Source organism: Trachymyrmex cornetzi, unplaced genomic scaffold, assembly GCF_001594075.2.
Source record: "Trachymyrmex cornetzi isolate Tcor2-1 unplaced genomic scaffold, Tcor1.1 scaffold223, whole genome shotgun sequence".
Taxonomy (NCBI): domain Eukaryota; kingdom Metazoa; phylum Arthropoda; class Insecta; order Hymenoptera; family Formicidae; genus Trachymyrmex; species Trachymyrmex cornetzi.
In genome coordinates this window covers 3,719,379-3,736,407 of record NW_017296881.1, presented here as the reverse complement: position 1 = coordinate 3,736,407, position 17,029 = coordinate 3,719,379, and the positions used below count along the sequence as shown (strand labels likewise).

At 33.3% G+C, this 17,029-nt stretch overlaps 1 protein-coding gene across 7 annotated transcripts; it reads right to left on the bottom strand.

The window, feature by feature from the left end:
- Positions 1-13: 13 nt before the first annotated feature.
- On the bottom strand, positions 14-16,636 carry Nc73EF (oxoglutarate dehydrogenase Nc73EF). Of its 7 annotated transcripts, none has more exons than XM_018506128.1 (17): positions 16,562-16,636; positions 11,039-11,293; positions 10,624-10,833; positions 7,073-7,175; positions 6,350-6,412; positions 5,003-5,258; positions 4,486-4,720; positions 4,204-4,383; positions 3,785-3,965; positions 3,430-3,710; positions 3,044-3,272; positions 2,548-2,826; positions 2,179-2,357; positions 1,520-1,954; positions 1,241-1,395; positions 625-762; positions 14-238 (listed from the first exon to the last, which is right to left on the bottom strand). In XM_018506128.1, exons 2-17 carry the CDS (start codon positions 11,285-11,287, stop codon positions 139-141), a joined length of 3,273 nt encoding a protein of 1,090 aa, XP_018361630.1. In that variant the 5' UTR covers positions 11,288-11,293; positions 16,562-16,636; the 3' UTR covers positions 14-138. The 7 variants fall into 7 exon arrangements, with proteins under 7 accessions (XP_018361630.1, XP_018361631.1, XP_018361632.1 ...); XM_018506129.1 differs by lacking the exon at positions 16,562-16,636 and adding an exon at positions 14,318-14,497; XM_018506130.1 differs by lacking the exons at positions 6,350-6,412; positions 7,073-7,175 and adding an exon at positions 8,598-8,718.
- Positions 16,637-17,029: the final 393 nt, after the last annotated feature.

Here is a 17,029-nt window from a genome sequence, read left to right as displayed (position 1 = left end):
ATTTAAAGGGCTACGGTAATATAATCTCTGTTCTGTGGTGTATGTCGAGCAAGACACAAAAATTGTCATAATGTGTACATTAAGATATGAGAAAAATAAATAAACTTTCAGTTCTAGACGTAGTGCCACAAAAGATTATTAAAAGTTGAGGGAGTCATCGAGCAACTGTTTGAGTTCTTTAAGATGTTGCATTTTGCTTCCAGTGGCGGGTGACGATGCAGTGGGACGTCCAGCGTACCTAAAACGCCAATACAGATTTTGCTCAAAATATGAATATTACTTTTAAAATGTGATACAATTACAACATACACCGATAATATCATTCAATCCCAACAAATAAAGAAAACACTAAAGTTCAAAGTGCAAACATTACTATAATGGCAGTAAATTAATATAATTTACCGCAACTTCATATATAATTATTTTATATCAAATAAAATATATTTTCATGTTTTTAATGTAATTGCAATATTATAAATTTTGTAACATAATCATAAATAGAAATAATATTTCAATAATTCGTTCATGATACTTTTAAAATAAATGGCTTATATCTAAATGGAAATTGATTTACAATAATTTTATATTAATCCAATCTTTCATTGACTATCTCGCCGATATTACCTCACTGTTCTTTGCTTTGGTTCCGTTGGTTCCGTTGATTCTGTTGCTTGCGGCTTTGACACAGTTGTGGTTTCAATCGGTTTAGTCGACGAGAACAAACCGGCAAACCACCCTTGACCATTTGAGTTTGACGCGCTACTGCAACACGGCCCAAATTTTCATTTTATTTTGATAAAACATATAAAACGAGGAAAGCAAACGGTTGCTTTATAACTCATAAAGAGGTAACTTATAAAAAGATAACGAAAGCGCGTTACTCTCCAAATATGTATATCAATTGCGAAATTTTGGCGTGTCGGGCTCATTGTCGCAACAAAATAAAAAAGTGGGCCGTGTAAACAGTTAAAGATAATATAAAAAACTAAAACGTAATATAGTATAACAAGGGTGCATTCATACATACACACACATACATATAGTTCAGTGTACATATTTTCGACTGCAGTGAATTTGAATCGATCCGAGATTGATTGAGTAAAGTTGATTGATTAAAGACCGTAAGTGATTTCATCCAATCAAAAACCAAAATAAACCATTTGACTTTAATCAACTATGTTTAAAACCAAATTCAAAACCACTGTAGTTGAAAACGCTATCAGTTTATTTTGATACTTACACTACGTTTCGGATGCCATTGAGCGCCGTGTGGAACCTAGGTTGCACGTAAGTCCATGCGCCTTGGTTCTTATGTTCTTCCTGAGCCCAGATCAATTCCGCATTCGGATACTTAGCAGCCTCTATCTTGACGAGGTCGTACGGGAAAGGCGAGATCTACAGCAGAATCGATTAAAATATTGACATGCATTCAATATTTCAAATTTATAATTAATTATGTAATTAAATAAAATTTAATCAAACATGATTGACGATTGACATTCTAAAAACAACAACTGACCTGTTCCACTCTCGCAATCGCAACTTTGTCTTCCAAGTTCCGTTCTGTGCGCGCTTTCTTCAGATCATAATAGACCTTTCCGGAGCAGAACAACAACCTCTTGACGCCGTTGGGATTCTGAACCGCTGCACCTTCTTCAGGTATCACTCTGAGGAATTGTGTGTCTTCTAGCATCAAGTCGAAGTTAGACTTAGCCTCTGGATGACGGAGCAGCGACTTTGGTGTCATCAGGATCAATGGTTTCCTGAACGGTAATGCAATTTGCCGTCGGAGAATGTGGAAGTAATTCGCTGGTGTGCTGCAGTTGGCGACGATCCAGTTACTATCGTGCAACTGACGAACAGCAAACTCCTCACTTTCCGGTGGGAAATAATCCGGATCATCAGCGGACATTTGAAGAAACCGTTCCAAACGAGCACTAGAATGCTCAGGACCCTACAAAAAAAAGAAAAAAAATACGAATTTGAAGCCAATAAATAAATTATATTATTGCAAACGATTGATTTGTCAGATTGATTCATATGTATGGTTATATAAGATTAGAGAATTGAAGATTGTGTAAGTGAATATGAGGTGAATGGTAACCGGTTTCCATGTCATATTTCAAAAAGTAAATTATATACATCGTAAAATAATACAATGATATTTTGTGGATTTACCATTCCTTCAAGACCGTGCGGTTGCAACATGACAAGACCGGATTGTCTAACCCACTTGGCTTGACCGCTGCTAATGAACTGATCAATTATACATTGCGCCGTATTGTTAAAGTCTCCGAATTGAGCTTCCCAGCATACCAATGCATTAGGATTCGTCATAGAATAACCCAGCTCGAATCCTATAATTACAATAAAATTATTTTGATATGAAAAAATTATAAAACACTTAATACATATAGTACATTTCGAAATATACTAACAGTATCAAAAATTTATAATTCACATTATAAATACTGTAGAGTTTCAGTACAGTTACTACATTGAGAATGTATTATAATTATATCAGGATTGTAAAAACTATAATCTTACCGAGAACGCCGAATTCAGACAAAGAACTGTTGCACACTGTGTAAGGTGCCTGATCAGGATACAAATAGCAGAGTGGCCTATAAGTTGCTTTATCTACAGTCTGATGATGCAATACGTGGTGCCTGTGAGAGAACGTGCCTCTTTCCACGTCCTGACCTGACAAACGAACGTGAATACCTTCCTTGAGAAGAGATCCAAAAGCCATAGCTTCGCCAAGAGCCCAGTCAACAGTTCTAGCCTCAATCATCTCCATGCGAGATTTCAAAATACGCTCGATACCTGTAATAAAATAATTGCCGTGTTTTTCTTAACTATTGTATAAATTATATATTGCTACATAAATTTATATATTACTATATAAATTTTTTAGATATATGTTTATAAGTTTGTAATTTTAATTTTTTATTATGTTTTATTTCGGCTTTTTTAAATTTAATATATCTTTTTATTAGAAAAAAATATTACCATATTCATCTTTTAACGCTGCTCTACTCACCTTTGTGGATGACAAATTCAGCAGCATTCGGTGGCGGCGATGAGAATTTCTTTCCAATATGTATAAGCGTGTCTTCCTTGATACCAGTAGGTGAAACCTTCAACGGGTCTTTTCCTTCGAAGAAACCTGACCATGGCGAATCCAACCAATCTTTGTACTTAATGTGTGTTTCTTGCCTAGCATTGTTATATGCTTCTTCGCAGATCTTTTCGTACTTGGCTTTGACATCCTATAAAGGATAGTCGCTTTTATATTACAAAAGTAATTATATAAAATATTTGCTATAAAATTACAGCTTTATACGATTTGAACTGGATGTTTATTTCTTAGTTGTGTATTTACGTAACAGTCTTAAAAACACTTGGGAGAGGAGACGGACATCGTACCTCAACTTCCGCAGGAGTGACAACAGTACTGTCGATGAGCGAGTTGGCATATTTGTCAAGGGCTGACAAAGTGTTCTTGATCTTACGATACATCAGAGGCTGAGTGAACATCGGTTCGTCAATCTCGTTGTGGCCATTGCGCCTGTAGGAGACCAAATCGATCACAACATCCTTATGGAAGGTAGCCCTCCATTCCGCCGCAACTTTACACACATGCATTACAGCTTCGGGATCGTCGGAATTCACATGAAAGATGGGTGCGTTCACTACTCGGGCCACATCTGATAAATAAATTCGTGATAATTACTGCTATTAGAGAAAAAACATAAATCGGTTTTAACCAGTAAATACCAACCAGTGCAATACGGCGACGATCGTGAATGCCTCGGATCGGTGGTAAAACCGATCTGATTATTCACAACAATATGAACAGTGCCGTGGGTTGTGTAATCAGGCAAGTCAGATAGATGCATTGTTTCGAAAACAATACCTTGACCGCAAAACGCAGCATCTCCGTGAAGAAGAATGGACATGACCTAGAGACAGATAAAATTATATTCACCAAACTTAATTAATATTTATAAACACAATCAAAATTGTATAGCTGCATTATATTATTGGATATCCAATAATCAATAATATTTAATCATTTTAATAATTATTTAATCTCATAACTTAAATTTTAAAGTTGTTTTTCTTTATTTAGTATCCGCTCATTGCCACCTAATTATAAAAAGTATTCAAGATACAACTTTATTTATACATATTGCTTACTTTTTTGCCTTCGCCATCGCCACGGTAGAATTGCTCGGCGCGTGTTTTACCTTGAACCACCGGATCTACGGCCTCCAAGTGCGATGGATTTGCAACTACGGCCAGACGAATGTTCTTGTTCGTCACTCGATTAAGGCGTTCTATGTAAGTGCCCAAATGGTATTTCACATCACCAGAACCCTGGAATCAGTTTACTGTTACCAAGAATCTCGGATCGACAAACTACCCGCGATAGCAAAATACACTTTCTATAATTAAAAACACAATTTGTTTTATGCTTACATCATCAGCAGCTTCGAGAGCGGCAAATTGTGTGAAAATTTGACTCAATGGCTTACGACAGACATTAGCGAGAACATTAAGACGACCACGGTGAGGCATACCCATGACAATCGACTCGACTCCCAATTCCGTGGACTTATCAATCACTTGCTTCATAGCTGGAATTAAAATTTCGCAACCCTCCAAACCGAATCTCTTCTCCGAGGACCATTTGCGTGCCAAGAATGCCTCGAATCTGTGATTTAGATTAAAAGACACTTGCTAGTTATGTCTCTTAGACACTAAGCAAATATGTGAGAAACTAAATTCCATACTTTCACATGTCGATTTAGCATAATTTTTTTTTAAAAAGGTATTTTTTTTTAAATTCCATTTAAATATAAATTATGACAAAAAAGATTATAAAATATAAAAAAATAAAAATAAGAGGACTAAATACTTTAGTTTTCCTAAAAATTGTTAACTTCAAAGCTAGCATTTTTTTTGAAATTCATTTAATTAGCACCGATGTTATTACCCGGTTGCACGTGTCAATCTGGCTAAAATAAGTCTCTTCTCGTCATTCGTCATTTCCATGATTCCGGGTGTTTCCATCTTTTGCCTGATCCAATTGCATTGCTCCAAGGAGTTAATGAACATGAACTCAACACCGATGTGACCGCAGTAAGCCGCTTCGAGCCGTTTCAAGATCTCACGCAACGACAATGATTTCTCCTTGCCGCCAATAAATGTGGTAGATGGCAATTTGAAAACACGATCCATGTCCGACTCCTCTGTATTAAGCAATTGAAATGAAAAATACATGCGTTTTACAAATCAGCACACATACTAAAAAAATTACAATTCTTATATACTTATACAGTCAGATGTTTAAGTACATCGCGCGTTTATATTCATTTAATATCAGATAATTAATTTAAAATATATACATAAACAAAATGTAATTATATAGGTTCAACTGTACTGAAATATACTTTTTTTAATTTGTTCTGTTTAAAAAACTGATACTGAAAATGTGTCTTTAAAACTTTATTTTCAACAATAATTACTTTCTTGTAGCAAAAACTGAATAATTATTTTTAATTTAAAAAATATTTAATATACATCGCATATATAATATTTCTTTAATAGACACAATATTTACATACTGCAAAATATCTGCTGAAACGAACATGCAGTATATTTTGGAAGATATGTAAGGATATTGATAGTCACAACATATCACTATACGCACCACAGTGCAAACAAATACGAAACTGAAAGAAAAACAAAGTTTTTTGATGCAAAAGAAAAGCTGTGAGCTTAAATAAAGCATCGTTAGTTCAAACAACAACCACCATTGAGTCAACCATTTGAAAATGTTTCAAACAAACTAAAAAGACGTAATAAAAATATACAGCAAAGAAGGCAATATAAATATGGTAAGAAGAACACAACATAGATAAAAAGAAAAAAAATATATATTAGAAAAATTTCAGAGATAATATTACGCAACACTTCGATTTAACAGAGAGGAGAGAAAGACAGAGAAAGTAAGAGGAACAAAACTACAGTTTTTTTTTTAAGTTTTACATCCGTATTCATAGTTCATCTATATTAAGATATTCGTAACATCGATACTCAAATGTCAAACCCTCCTCTAATTCTGTACGGAAGACGTTTGAAAACTAGCTGTTGTCTGCGAATATCTTTATATAGTCAAGATACAAGTTTACGCAGAAGAACCCAAGCACCTGTATACAGGCATCCGGCCGAAAATTATCCTGATTCAGTGTAAACCCAAGATAAACCAGTGCCTCCCAATATTCTAGCGTAAGTAAAAGAGCTTTACGGGAAAATCCCGTTCTGGGTGGCGACTACATACTTTGCATTAGGACAGCTACTCGGTATTGAAGTTGCTGCGAGAAAGTAGTGCGTGGTCTCTTCCCTGTGGACATTAGACTCAAACTCAACGATCGGATCGAAATTAATTCCAAGGATTCAGGATTCTTTACCTGCTGCATTCAGCTCATGCTTACTCGTAATAAAACGAGAAATTTAATAAATTAACCGATAAATCTAGATCTCTGATTACATAAATATTAAATTAAACATACGTTGCACACTACTTTTCAATGATATCTTTTTTTGGTATCAGTAATACCAAACCAACAATTTGCTCACGAATAAAGAAAATAAAAAGTAAATATAGTTATGAAAAAGTGCTATACTAAAAGAATTATAAGCGGTAAACTAATATACTAACATAGTGAATTAATAATGCGAAGAAACTTTATATCATGATTCCATTTATATAAGTTACTTGAAAGAATGAAATATTCACTCATCCACATTTGAATTAAACAAGAGAGAAGAAATTAAATGCAGTTTTATACAATAGAGCAGCCTGTAAATAAATTTTATACGGAAAATTAATAGACAAGAACGTACTCGAAGATATATAACCGCGATTATTACATTATTATCATTTAGTATTCGATAGTAAGTCGATTACTAGTTTTCAAATGCATCGATGATGCATTTTTGTTCGAGAGTAATTCTTTTTACTCTTCTCTATTTACGCAGAAACACGTTCAATTAAGCTTACCGAATGAATAATGGGTATAGAGCAATTCTTGCGGATGTCTATCATCAAGATCAGCGCTGTTGATGCCGAGTGGATCCAATTTAGCGATATGATGGCCACGAATCTGTCAATTTAATGCCACATTCATGCGAACCAAATCATTTTCAAATTCTCATTTGATTTAAGTATATTTAATCAAAATATAAATTACTGTGTTTGATGTTTTACTCAAAAAATGTGCATCATGACATAGATAATACATGGTATTCGATGCAAGCTATCGTCATGCTTTTTAAGAAAACATCATCACAGTAATTAACATTAAATACGCACAACATACGTAACTAATGTCTTAAATCTGTAAATGTTATCTGCTCCTTAGCTTCCCTATTATTAATGCGTTATATTTGTTTAATTATGCGTTATATTTAATTTAATTAAAGATATAATAATAATAAGTGTCTGCTCAAACATCCCCTTATTTATCGCAACTCACACAAGAAAAAATAATCGCGTGCAGTATGTTAGTGTATACAAATTTGATAAAGACAAGCATACTAAATGAAAAATGTGTGCAGGTGTCCAAAAGCAATACATATACAATAACATATACAAATCATACATGCAAAAAATCAACATAAATTCCTTTATTCTTACCTCCAACGTTTTACTCGTATATTATTGGGCAATGTACATATATATTTATCTATTTTTACTTTCTGTCAAATATAAACGCAATGAATGCATTATGATAAATGTCATACTCGACAATGTTTGCGCATGTATATGAATATACGAAATCCGCTTAGAGATAATTGATCATTATGAAAAGATGAGACGCGTATTCATTTTTGTGATTCCTAAAATGAGTACAATGCTTTTCCAAACATTTTCAGTATCAGTATGCCACAATACAAGGCTCGCCTTCTCTTTTGCAGTACATAACATTTAGGTTTGTATAAATTCTTTTCAATTACTATGGAATAAATTATTTATAAGGTATTTTCAATAAAAAAATAAAAAACTTACAAAATACAATTTCCAAAAATACCAAAAAATAATAACTAATTATTTCTTATTTTACTTTATATAGATATTACTTCAACATAATTTTGAAATACGTTCCATACGTTGTAGAGAAAATCATTAAGATAAAATCGCGTCGCCTAAAATTGTATCAAAATTACAAATAATTAGGTCTAATTTTTATAGTTATTTTCTAAAAAGACTCTTAAAATTTTATCTAAAGTAGAAAAATTCTATTTTATGGTTTTTAGAATTTTATCTAAAATTAAAAAAATTCTTTCAACTAGGCAAAAGTAAGATTAATATGCAAAGATGATTATATGAAATGATAATACTGAGTGTATTATGAAAATTACAGTAAACATGAGCCGAGTAATTTACAGCTCTATGTATACATTTTATATACCACATACTCCAAACCAAGTACAATGCGATTCTCATATACGTATGGCACGTATGGCAAGAAAACGCGTCTTTAAAACAAAAGCCCGCGGAAAATGCTTAGGAAGAAAAATCTTACCAAGCATATACTGTCGCAACACTTGTTCTGGAGATCCTTTGCGAGCTGCATAATGAGTGTGTATCAGGTCTGTTTGCATAATACCCAGCGGATCCAGATCGGCAACTAAGTGACCTCGGGCCTATACGCCAATAATCCCGAAAAAAACCTCACATTTATATAAACTGTGTCTATTCTCACAACTACACTGTACACATAGTTACAATATAGAAAAAAAAAATTAAAAAATACAGCGGCTATATACAGCAAAATTGGCAAACAAATATCCCAATTATATTTACTTATAGCATACACTAAGATAACACATATTATTAATATTTATTGCAACAATGTTTGTGAAGGAATGGATTCTGTTTTTCGTTTATCTCATGATTATAATTTCACTACAATAAAAGAAAATAGAATCATTGCTATAACAAATATAAATATCATAGTTTTAATAAAATGATTAGAGATAGTGTGCTGCTGCTTCTTCCTTGATAGAAGTATCTATATGTATTGAGAAGAAAGAAAAAGATCAGGACATAAAAAATCATAATTCAAAAAATTTCATTATTTTTGTTGGAAAAAAAATATAAAGATGCAAGACATGCTTGAGATAGAAGATGCAGTGAGCCACTAGTATAGTCATACAAAAAATGAGGCTATTATGCAATATTCACAATATTTGCTATTTGTATTCAATACACTTATCATGTGTTAATACTTGAGACAAATATAATGTCAGAAAATTTTGAAACACATATGATAGCCCCTAACATTAAGCAGAAATACAACAAAAAAACATTCCACGTCCCAAACTCGTATAGACATATTCGCGCATAAAGTTTATAATCAAAGTACATAAATATAAATTCTAACACATATATGTTATCTTGACCAAGACATTCTTATCTGTTCCATAGAAATGAAACTGGGACACAAAAGATACTAAAATATTTCGTTCAATGGAATTTACAATGTATCTACATATACGTATGCGTGTAAATTTCATTGAACGCTGTATAAATGCATGCCATAGCAATTTCCGTAATATATGAATACATTTCAAAATATAATAAGAAATAGCTTTCGTTTTGGCAAATATCAATGGCCGGTATTTATAGTCGTAGTTTTTCAAGACTATCTTAAGCCGTAATCACACTACAGACTCCCGACTCTGACTCGACTACCGACTCGGACTCCCAATTATCATTCTACCAATCACAGCAAGGCAGCGGCCGACTCAGAGTCGGGAGCCTGTAGTGTGATTACGGCTTTAAGTGCATTCCTAAAATGTTATAAACTATAAACCAATTATTAATGTCCATCTCTTCTAATATAGATTAACTTTAATCTCATTTAATTTTTTTCTAATTGTTAGAACTAAAAAAAAATAAAAAGTAAGTCAAACTAAGATTAAAGTTAATAATATTATATATTAATATTATATATTAGTAATTTATATTGGTAAAAATGGACATGAGACATATTAGCATCTTAAGATATTATTTAAGATGGTCTTAAAATAAAAACCAACTATGAAAATACTCGTCTTATATCTTTAACATATTGCTATTATATAAATTTTCTTATTCATGCAGCTTTTAATGGATCAATTTAGTATGATTCAAAAGCAGATTTCTCCAGGTTCCCATTTAATTTATTAAATGTTATATAATAGTAAAAGAATATTACTATTTTACATTACGACATTATTATTTATAGATAATAGAGATAATGGAGAGGAGCAGAAATTTATTGAAAAATAGTGTTTTTATATAATTAATGTATAATAACAATACTAAAAAGCAATATTAAAAAGCAATTTTTACTATAATTAATTATCATTTAAATTATACATGACTGAATAAAATAATCTTGCAAACAAAAATAATACAAGTAGTAATTATTACGTGAATTATCAATCACTCTTATATATTGTTCGTAAACTTACACACGATAAATTATCATGTCCAAAATATATACTTGTTTGCAAGAGTAGCACATCTATATTACCAGGAGTAAAGCAAACAAAATATCATACCTGATAAGAACGAATGATAGCTTGAACCGCTAGATGGTCGTCAATAATTTTTTCATTGACAGGTGCTTGGCCGAGTTGCGTTGCGCCACCCAGGGGCAACAACGCTCCGAGTGGTACTTGGTTGTAACTTGGAGCGAGGGATGGTGGTGCCTGATATGCGAATCCTGGAGCAGCTCCAGCGGTGCTGTTTCGAAAGAAGGAATCCCATGACTACAAATAAACAAGAACAAAATAAATTTAAGCAAAATCTTTCCATCTATAATATAAACAAACGACACAATTAAATAACTTTTACAAAAGAAAACAGTAAAAATAATAAATAGACACTCTTTTTATCTTTTATCGGGTTTTAATTAATTTCCCCTGTGGTAAAAAATTAATTCAAATGTTTGTGCAAAGATTTAAATTTACTTACCACGTGCACACTGTTTGGATCTTGCAACCACGCGTTGTACATCTCTTCCACGTAAGAGCTGGTGCTGCCATTCAAGAAGGGCTCGGTTGCTACTCGGCTGTTGTATTTGCGCGCGGGCTCCGTTAAAATCAACTGGCTGGTCCTAGTCAATGGATGACTACGGACCACCCAGGATGCGTATCTTTCGGGTCCGCATATGCGCGGCGCCAAAGGGGCCAGCGTACTGAATACTGTCCTTGCCTTATACATTTTCACCTGGAACATGATACGGCAGGTCATTCGATGCCTTATCTTGCTTCATATCGTCGATATAGAAGAGATGTAAATAAGCTAATGAAATTGCGTAAACATAGTTACCGATAAGGCATACTCAAATTTTATGCGTTATTCAAATATCTGAAGTGACTAAACGGATATGCGACGTATCAAGACTACAATTGCAATTAAATTAAACAAAGTTTCAAATGCCATGCCCGGTCATGAGGCATTAATGAGAATATAAACTTTGATAAGCATACGTATGTTAAACAAATCTTACACGTACAATCACAATCTGGCTTTATCTACTATAGTCTGTCATCTTATCATTGTTCTCATTGCATCACTAAAATTTTAGACTTTGCCTGCATGTCATCCATCGACTACTAAGAAATGCGGAGAATATCAGAGGCGCATTTTGCAATTGTGTAAGCATGATTGGTGCATTTAGCTGTTCTTATATGTTGCAATATATATGTATATACGCGCTTGTTTGTGCACAGGTTAAATAAAACCTGAATCGGTATATGTATAGACGTATTCATAGCATTCGTTATACTGTATCTTAGCATGTAAACATAATTGCGTCACTAGATGTAATACGTCAAATTTAAAATACAATTAATATTCATGAAAATAATTCAATAAAATGTAACTTTACAATAAAGTATAACTATTGTACAATTTCCCGAAACTTCAATAAAAGATTATTATATAAAATTTCAGAAAATATATTTATCATATAATTAAGACATACAAATAATTGATAGTCATAATAAATAATTCAAATAAAGTAAAATTGAGCTCTCGAGATACCTAATAAGTATAATTATAAATTACTGTCAGGCAATTGAGAGCAGAATTGTGACGCAGTTATTCGAGCGTTATACAGAGTGTCCCTTTTTTGCCAATCACTTTTGTGTAGATAGAGCGGACTAAACTGAGTCGAAAAGTCCTCTATCATTTTGCAATTTTCGCAATAGTTAAGATACTAATTACTAAAAAATTGCAAAATATTGGTCTTGAATAATTTTTTACTCAAATACTATCAACTTTACAGAAAAACTGCAAGAGACGAAAATTATTTATTTTCTTCTCATAAAGTTTTGAGAATTTTTTCAGAATTTTTTATTAACTTTTTAGTACTGCATTTTCTTATTTTTATCAACATGAGAAAATACGGTATTAAAAAATTCTGAAAAAATTCTGAAAAAATTCTCAGAACTTTATGAGAAGAAAATAAATAATTTTTATCTCTTGCAGTTTTTCTGTAAAGTTGAAAGTATTTAAGTAAAAAATTATTAAGGACCAATATTTTGCAATTTTTAGTAATTAATATCTGGTTAACTATTGCGAAAATTGCAAAATGGTAGAGGATCTTTCGACTCAGTTTAATCCGTTCTATCTACACAACAAATTGGTAAAAAAGGTCGGGACACCCTATATATAAAATTGTATTTCATAGACCTTACATGTATTTATACAAAATCGAACGTTTCGGCTCAGTTCGAGCCATCCTCAGCGATGTTCAAGTAACAAATTCAACATTCGCAATTATTGAATCGTGTTCGAAATATGGATTCGAACACGATTAAATCAACAAGGGACCCTCATCGGAATCCCTCGTAGTTCTATTATTCTCTGTGAAGCTATGTTTGACCCTAAAGAAAGGGACCGTTAACAAAATTCGATACACAGTATATGTATTATCATAAACATTGAGAGATGTGGTTATTCTATTTTTAAGAACTGGCCAGTTTCCAAATTGCGTAACAATGTTCGGAAAAAAAATGCAATGAGGCTTGTCACAGCAAAATATTGTGTCATTTTATAATTTTTCAAAAGAAAGAAAACATTTATTCTTTTTAAACAAATTTTATTTAAAGAATTTTATTAAAAAATACCGCAATAACTAAAGATATACGCAATCAATCTGTGCAAAATTTTAGTCAATTCTAGTTTTCAAAAAATTATGTTAAAATTGTTAAAATTTTAAAACGTAAGTCCAAGTAAAAATGCCAATTGCACAATTTATGACGTTTTGAGTTGCACTATTCATTTTTCTCCATTAGCAGCTTATAGCAGCACTTTTCACGCTAAATATTAGTGTCATAAAACAGACTTTACAATCCATTCATATAATTTTGACACTTTGACGTTTATCGTTGCACATCTCAAATATTTCGGAGAGAAAATTACAATAAATTAAAAAATATTATTAAGAGAACACATATTTCCTGTACACTTCTGTATAAATATAAAATTGCATACGTCAATAGATTCTCACAATACATTTATAGTGACGCGCAAAATGTTATCTAAAGTACTTCCTTTAAAAAGTAAAGATTAGAAAGCATACTACATAAGTAAATCCAAAAAGTCTGCATTATCAAGACTTCACGGAGTTCCAGATAAGCTTTGATAAATGTCATTGTATCTGCCAGAAACGCAATAATAGTCTAACAATGAGTTAAAATATTATAGAATATTGCTTTTTCTTAACATAAAAAAGAAGTGTTTTTTCTAAAAAGAGAATCTTATCATTGTTTCAAACCAAACAGTCAAATTTTAATTAAAATAGTTGTATATTTATAGAATATTTACTAAATATTTATGGATATATATTCAACTCGAAACCTTGAGAGCTTTTAACGTACAAAAATAACTACGACTAGAATATTTCTCAATAATCATATCTAAAATGGCAAATATCATTTATTATTTATTTAACAGCAAAATCTCTAATTAGATCCTGCTTATCAATCGAGATAATTCACTTAGGGAGGCGGAACATCTGGCGTCACGTACGTGCCCCTTTTTTCGAAGATTAGATTACAAGATAAAAAAACTATCAAGACAAGAGTAACGAGAAAGCAAGTAGACAAAATTCGCAGATTAATTTTACTTCTTTTCACTTTAACAGCGAATAAAATCAGACAGTAAACTTAAACAACAAAGGCGAGGCCATCGAGTATCGTTTTTTCTCCAGTTGTATCCTTACAAGACACATGCCGCGTTTACCTTCAGCAGTCCTATTCGTCTTCTTTTATTCGACGCTCAAAATATGCGGAAAACCGTGGAAAAAAGATAATATAATCGAGAAAAGTAACTCACAGTCCTATTGACACACGCGATAAGACTGTCTCGGAATCCGTTTCGAGGCGATTGCTGGCCTCGTTCAGACACATGTGACTACCGGGAAAAACTGCGGGCTCTCCCCGTCTCTTTACATAGGAGAACCTCCGCGAGATCGCAATGACTGGAGGTGGGGAATACCTGATTGTCGTTTGCGATCAAGTCAGAAATACAGATGCGATTATGTCGGTCCTGAGAACGTGGCCGCTCCGTTACTTAAATATATATACACACCACGACAATCTTTGTACATCTGTATAATAAAAGCAAATCAGCAAATTACATATAGTTATCTGTAAGTTTACTGATCAATTTATCAATGATAAGGACAATTAACATATCTTTACTAAAGTAAATGTACATATTCTTTGCTAACAGTATTAACAGTATTCACAGTGTTCATTTACCTTTTTTATTCTTTAAAATCGTAAAATTACAACCGTATATACTTACCAAATTACTTTACAGTAAATTAATTTATGCTTTATTGTGACATATCGACGAAGACCATTTATCATGCAAATTATACCTCAGATAACACACGTTCGTTTCTTCCAGATATTTCCAGTTCTATCTACTTGAATAATATAAATGAATATGAAGATAGAGCAAGTCGTATTAAGATACAGATCTATATTTCTCTCTGACCTTTAATGCAGTAAAACAGACACATTATCATAATTTTTGGAAAAAAAGGAGGTTTAGAAGTGGTAAACTTCCAGATTACGTGTAAGATTTATTTACTTGTCAGAATTTTTGAAATAAGAAAGGAGTTGCAAAAAACCTCTAGACCACAAATACTATATTTATGAAGTGTACAATTCGTTTGTTCGCTGTCAGAACTTTCGATAAAAGAGGGGGAGTTACAAGAAACTTCCAAGCCACGATCTTCAATTTACTCATTGTCAACATTTTTGAGAAGAAAAGGGAATTGCAAGAAATTTTCAGACCACGCGAACGATCTATTAACTTTGTTAAAATTTTAAAAGGAAAAAGGTGGAGTTGCAAGGAATTTCCAAATTACGTCAACGATCTATTTACTCAATGGAATTTTTGAAAAGAGAATTGCGAGAACCTTTCAGACCACGTGTATGACCTGCTTCTGACAGCACGTGTTTACGTTTACCGCGCTTTTACTCTTTTCCCTTTTATCCTTGCCGTTCTCTCTCGGGACTGTGACAATCGTATCGCTCAAATTTCACGATGACAGCAAGTCGGATGATGCAAGCATTCGTACTTTCTTTCATAAGCAAAATTGTATCTTTGCGAGCGGAAGAAAGTCAAAAAGCAAAAACATAAATAATGTAAGACGCAAAACTAGAGATGTAAACGACGGAAAAATCCTAAAATTTATTATATTATAGAAGTCATTTACAGTAAAAAAAAAAACTAGTTTTTTTACTCGATATTTTTCTCCGAAATAAAAAATACTGTTTTTTTACATCTCTACGCAAACCGATCACCGTAATTCGGGGAAAAAATTAGAAAAAATGAATGAAGTTGAGAATGTTGAAGGAAAAAATCAAATGCGCGCGCGCGTACACACGACTGTAATAAAGAAAAAACCGACTGCACTGAGTCGCTAACAAGAAATGAGAGTGCTAACGATATTGCTAACAAGCCTTTAACGCCTATTAATGTCCTAGTAATTCGCGGAAAATACGATGATTCACATCACAATCTGTACCGTGAAGAGGAAGACACGCGGGAGAGAACTAAACGATTAAACACGTATCTCTTAACCTACGAACTCGCCCACGCCTCCCCTTCTCATCATAAAAGTGACGGGGATGAGGGGTTAGGATCTCGTCACGAGGCGCGCGAGATCGAAACCGGGCCGACCGGGCGAACCTCTTATCGCGAATGTATTTCTCCTTTTTTTTTTCGTCCCCTCTCGATAAGACTACACAAAATAGGTAGGGAGAGAAGGGGAAGGCGCGAGATCGCGAAGTCAGGTGACTATTTTCGGTCCGTGGCGAATTTTTACGTAACCGAACATAATCCCATCAAACGACGCGATCGATCGGTCGACCGACCGGCGACAATCGCCGACGACGTCGACGTCACCGGTCGACAAGGGACGCGACGCAATCTCGACGACGTCGTCCGTCGGCCGGAAAGTTCACCTACCTGATGTTAACGTAACGAGGGTCAAATACCGTCCACCATTTGCAACTCGATACCACTCACTTCTCGCTTGCACTCCACTCTGTCACCGCCACTGTACGCTTCCCTAAAATACACTCGCGAAGAGAACCCGAGCGCGACCTAGCGACGGAAAGTTCCCTCGCGGTCACGTGACAGAAGCGCGCGAATTGCTCGAGAAATCTCGAAATTTAAAATTCGACCTCGAGAAATACTTCGTGCGCGAGTTTGATCAAATTCCATTTTTTTCTTTTTTTTATTAATTTGTTCAATATCTATTATTTATGACGTAGATAGAGTTATTAATTTTTTTTTTGCTGTTTAACATATGGGACAAAAATATAATTTTGCTCCTTAAATGATTCCACTATTCAAATTAATTAGAATTTGGTCAAAGTCGCCATTTACCTCACTCTATAATTGCTTTAATTTCTTTAAATCATAAATTAATAA

Excerpts from the sequence above, each read along its gene's own strand:
- Nc73EF (XM_018506128.1), bottom strand. The coding sequence starts at position 11,287 with ATGTATAAGGCAAGGACAGTATTCAGTACGCTGGCCCCTTTGGCGCCG. Across the intron at positions 4,384-4,485 it reads CTCTCGAAGCTGCTGATGAT|GGTTCTGGTGATGTGAAATA; the intron begins GTAAGCATAAAA and ends AACTGATTCCAG. Across the intron at positions 3,273-3,429 it reads TCACTCCTGCGGAAGTTGAG|GATGTCAAAGCCAAGTACGA; the intron begins GTACGATGTCCG and ends TATCCTTTATAG.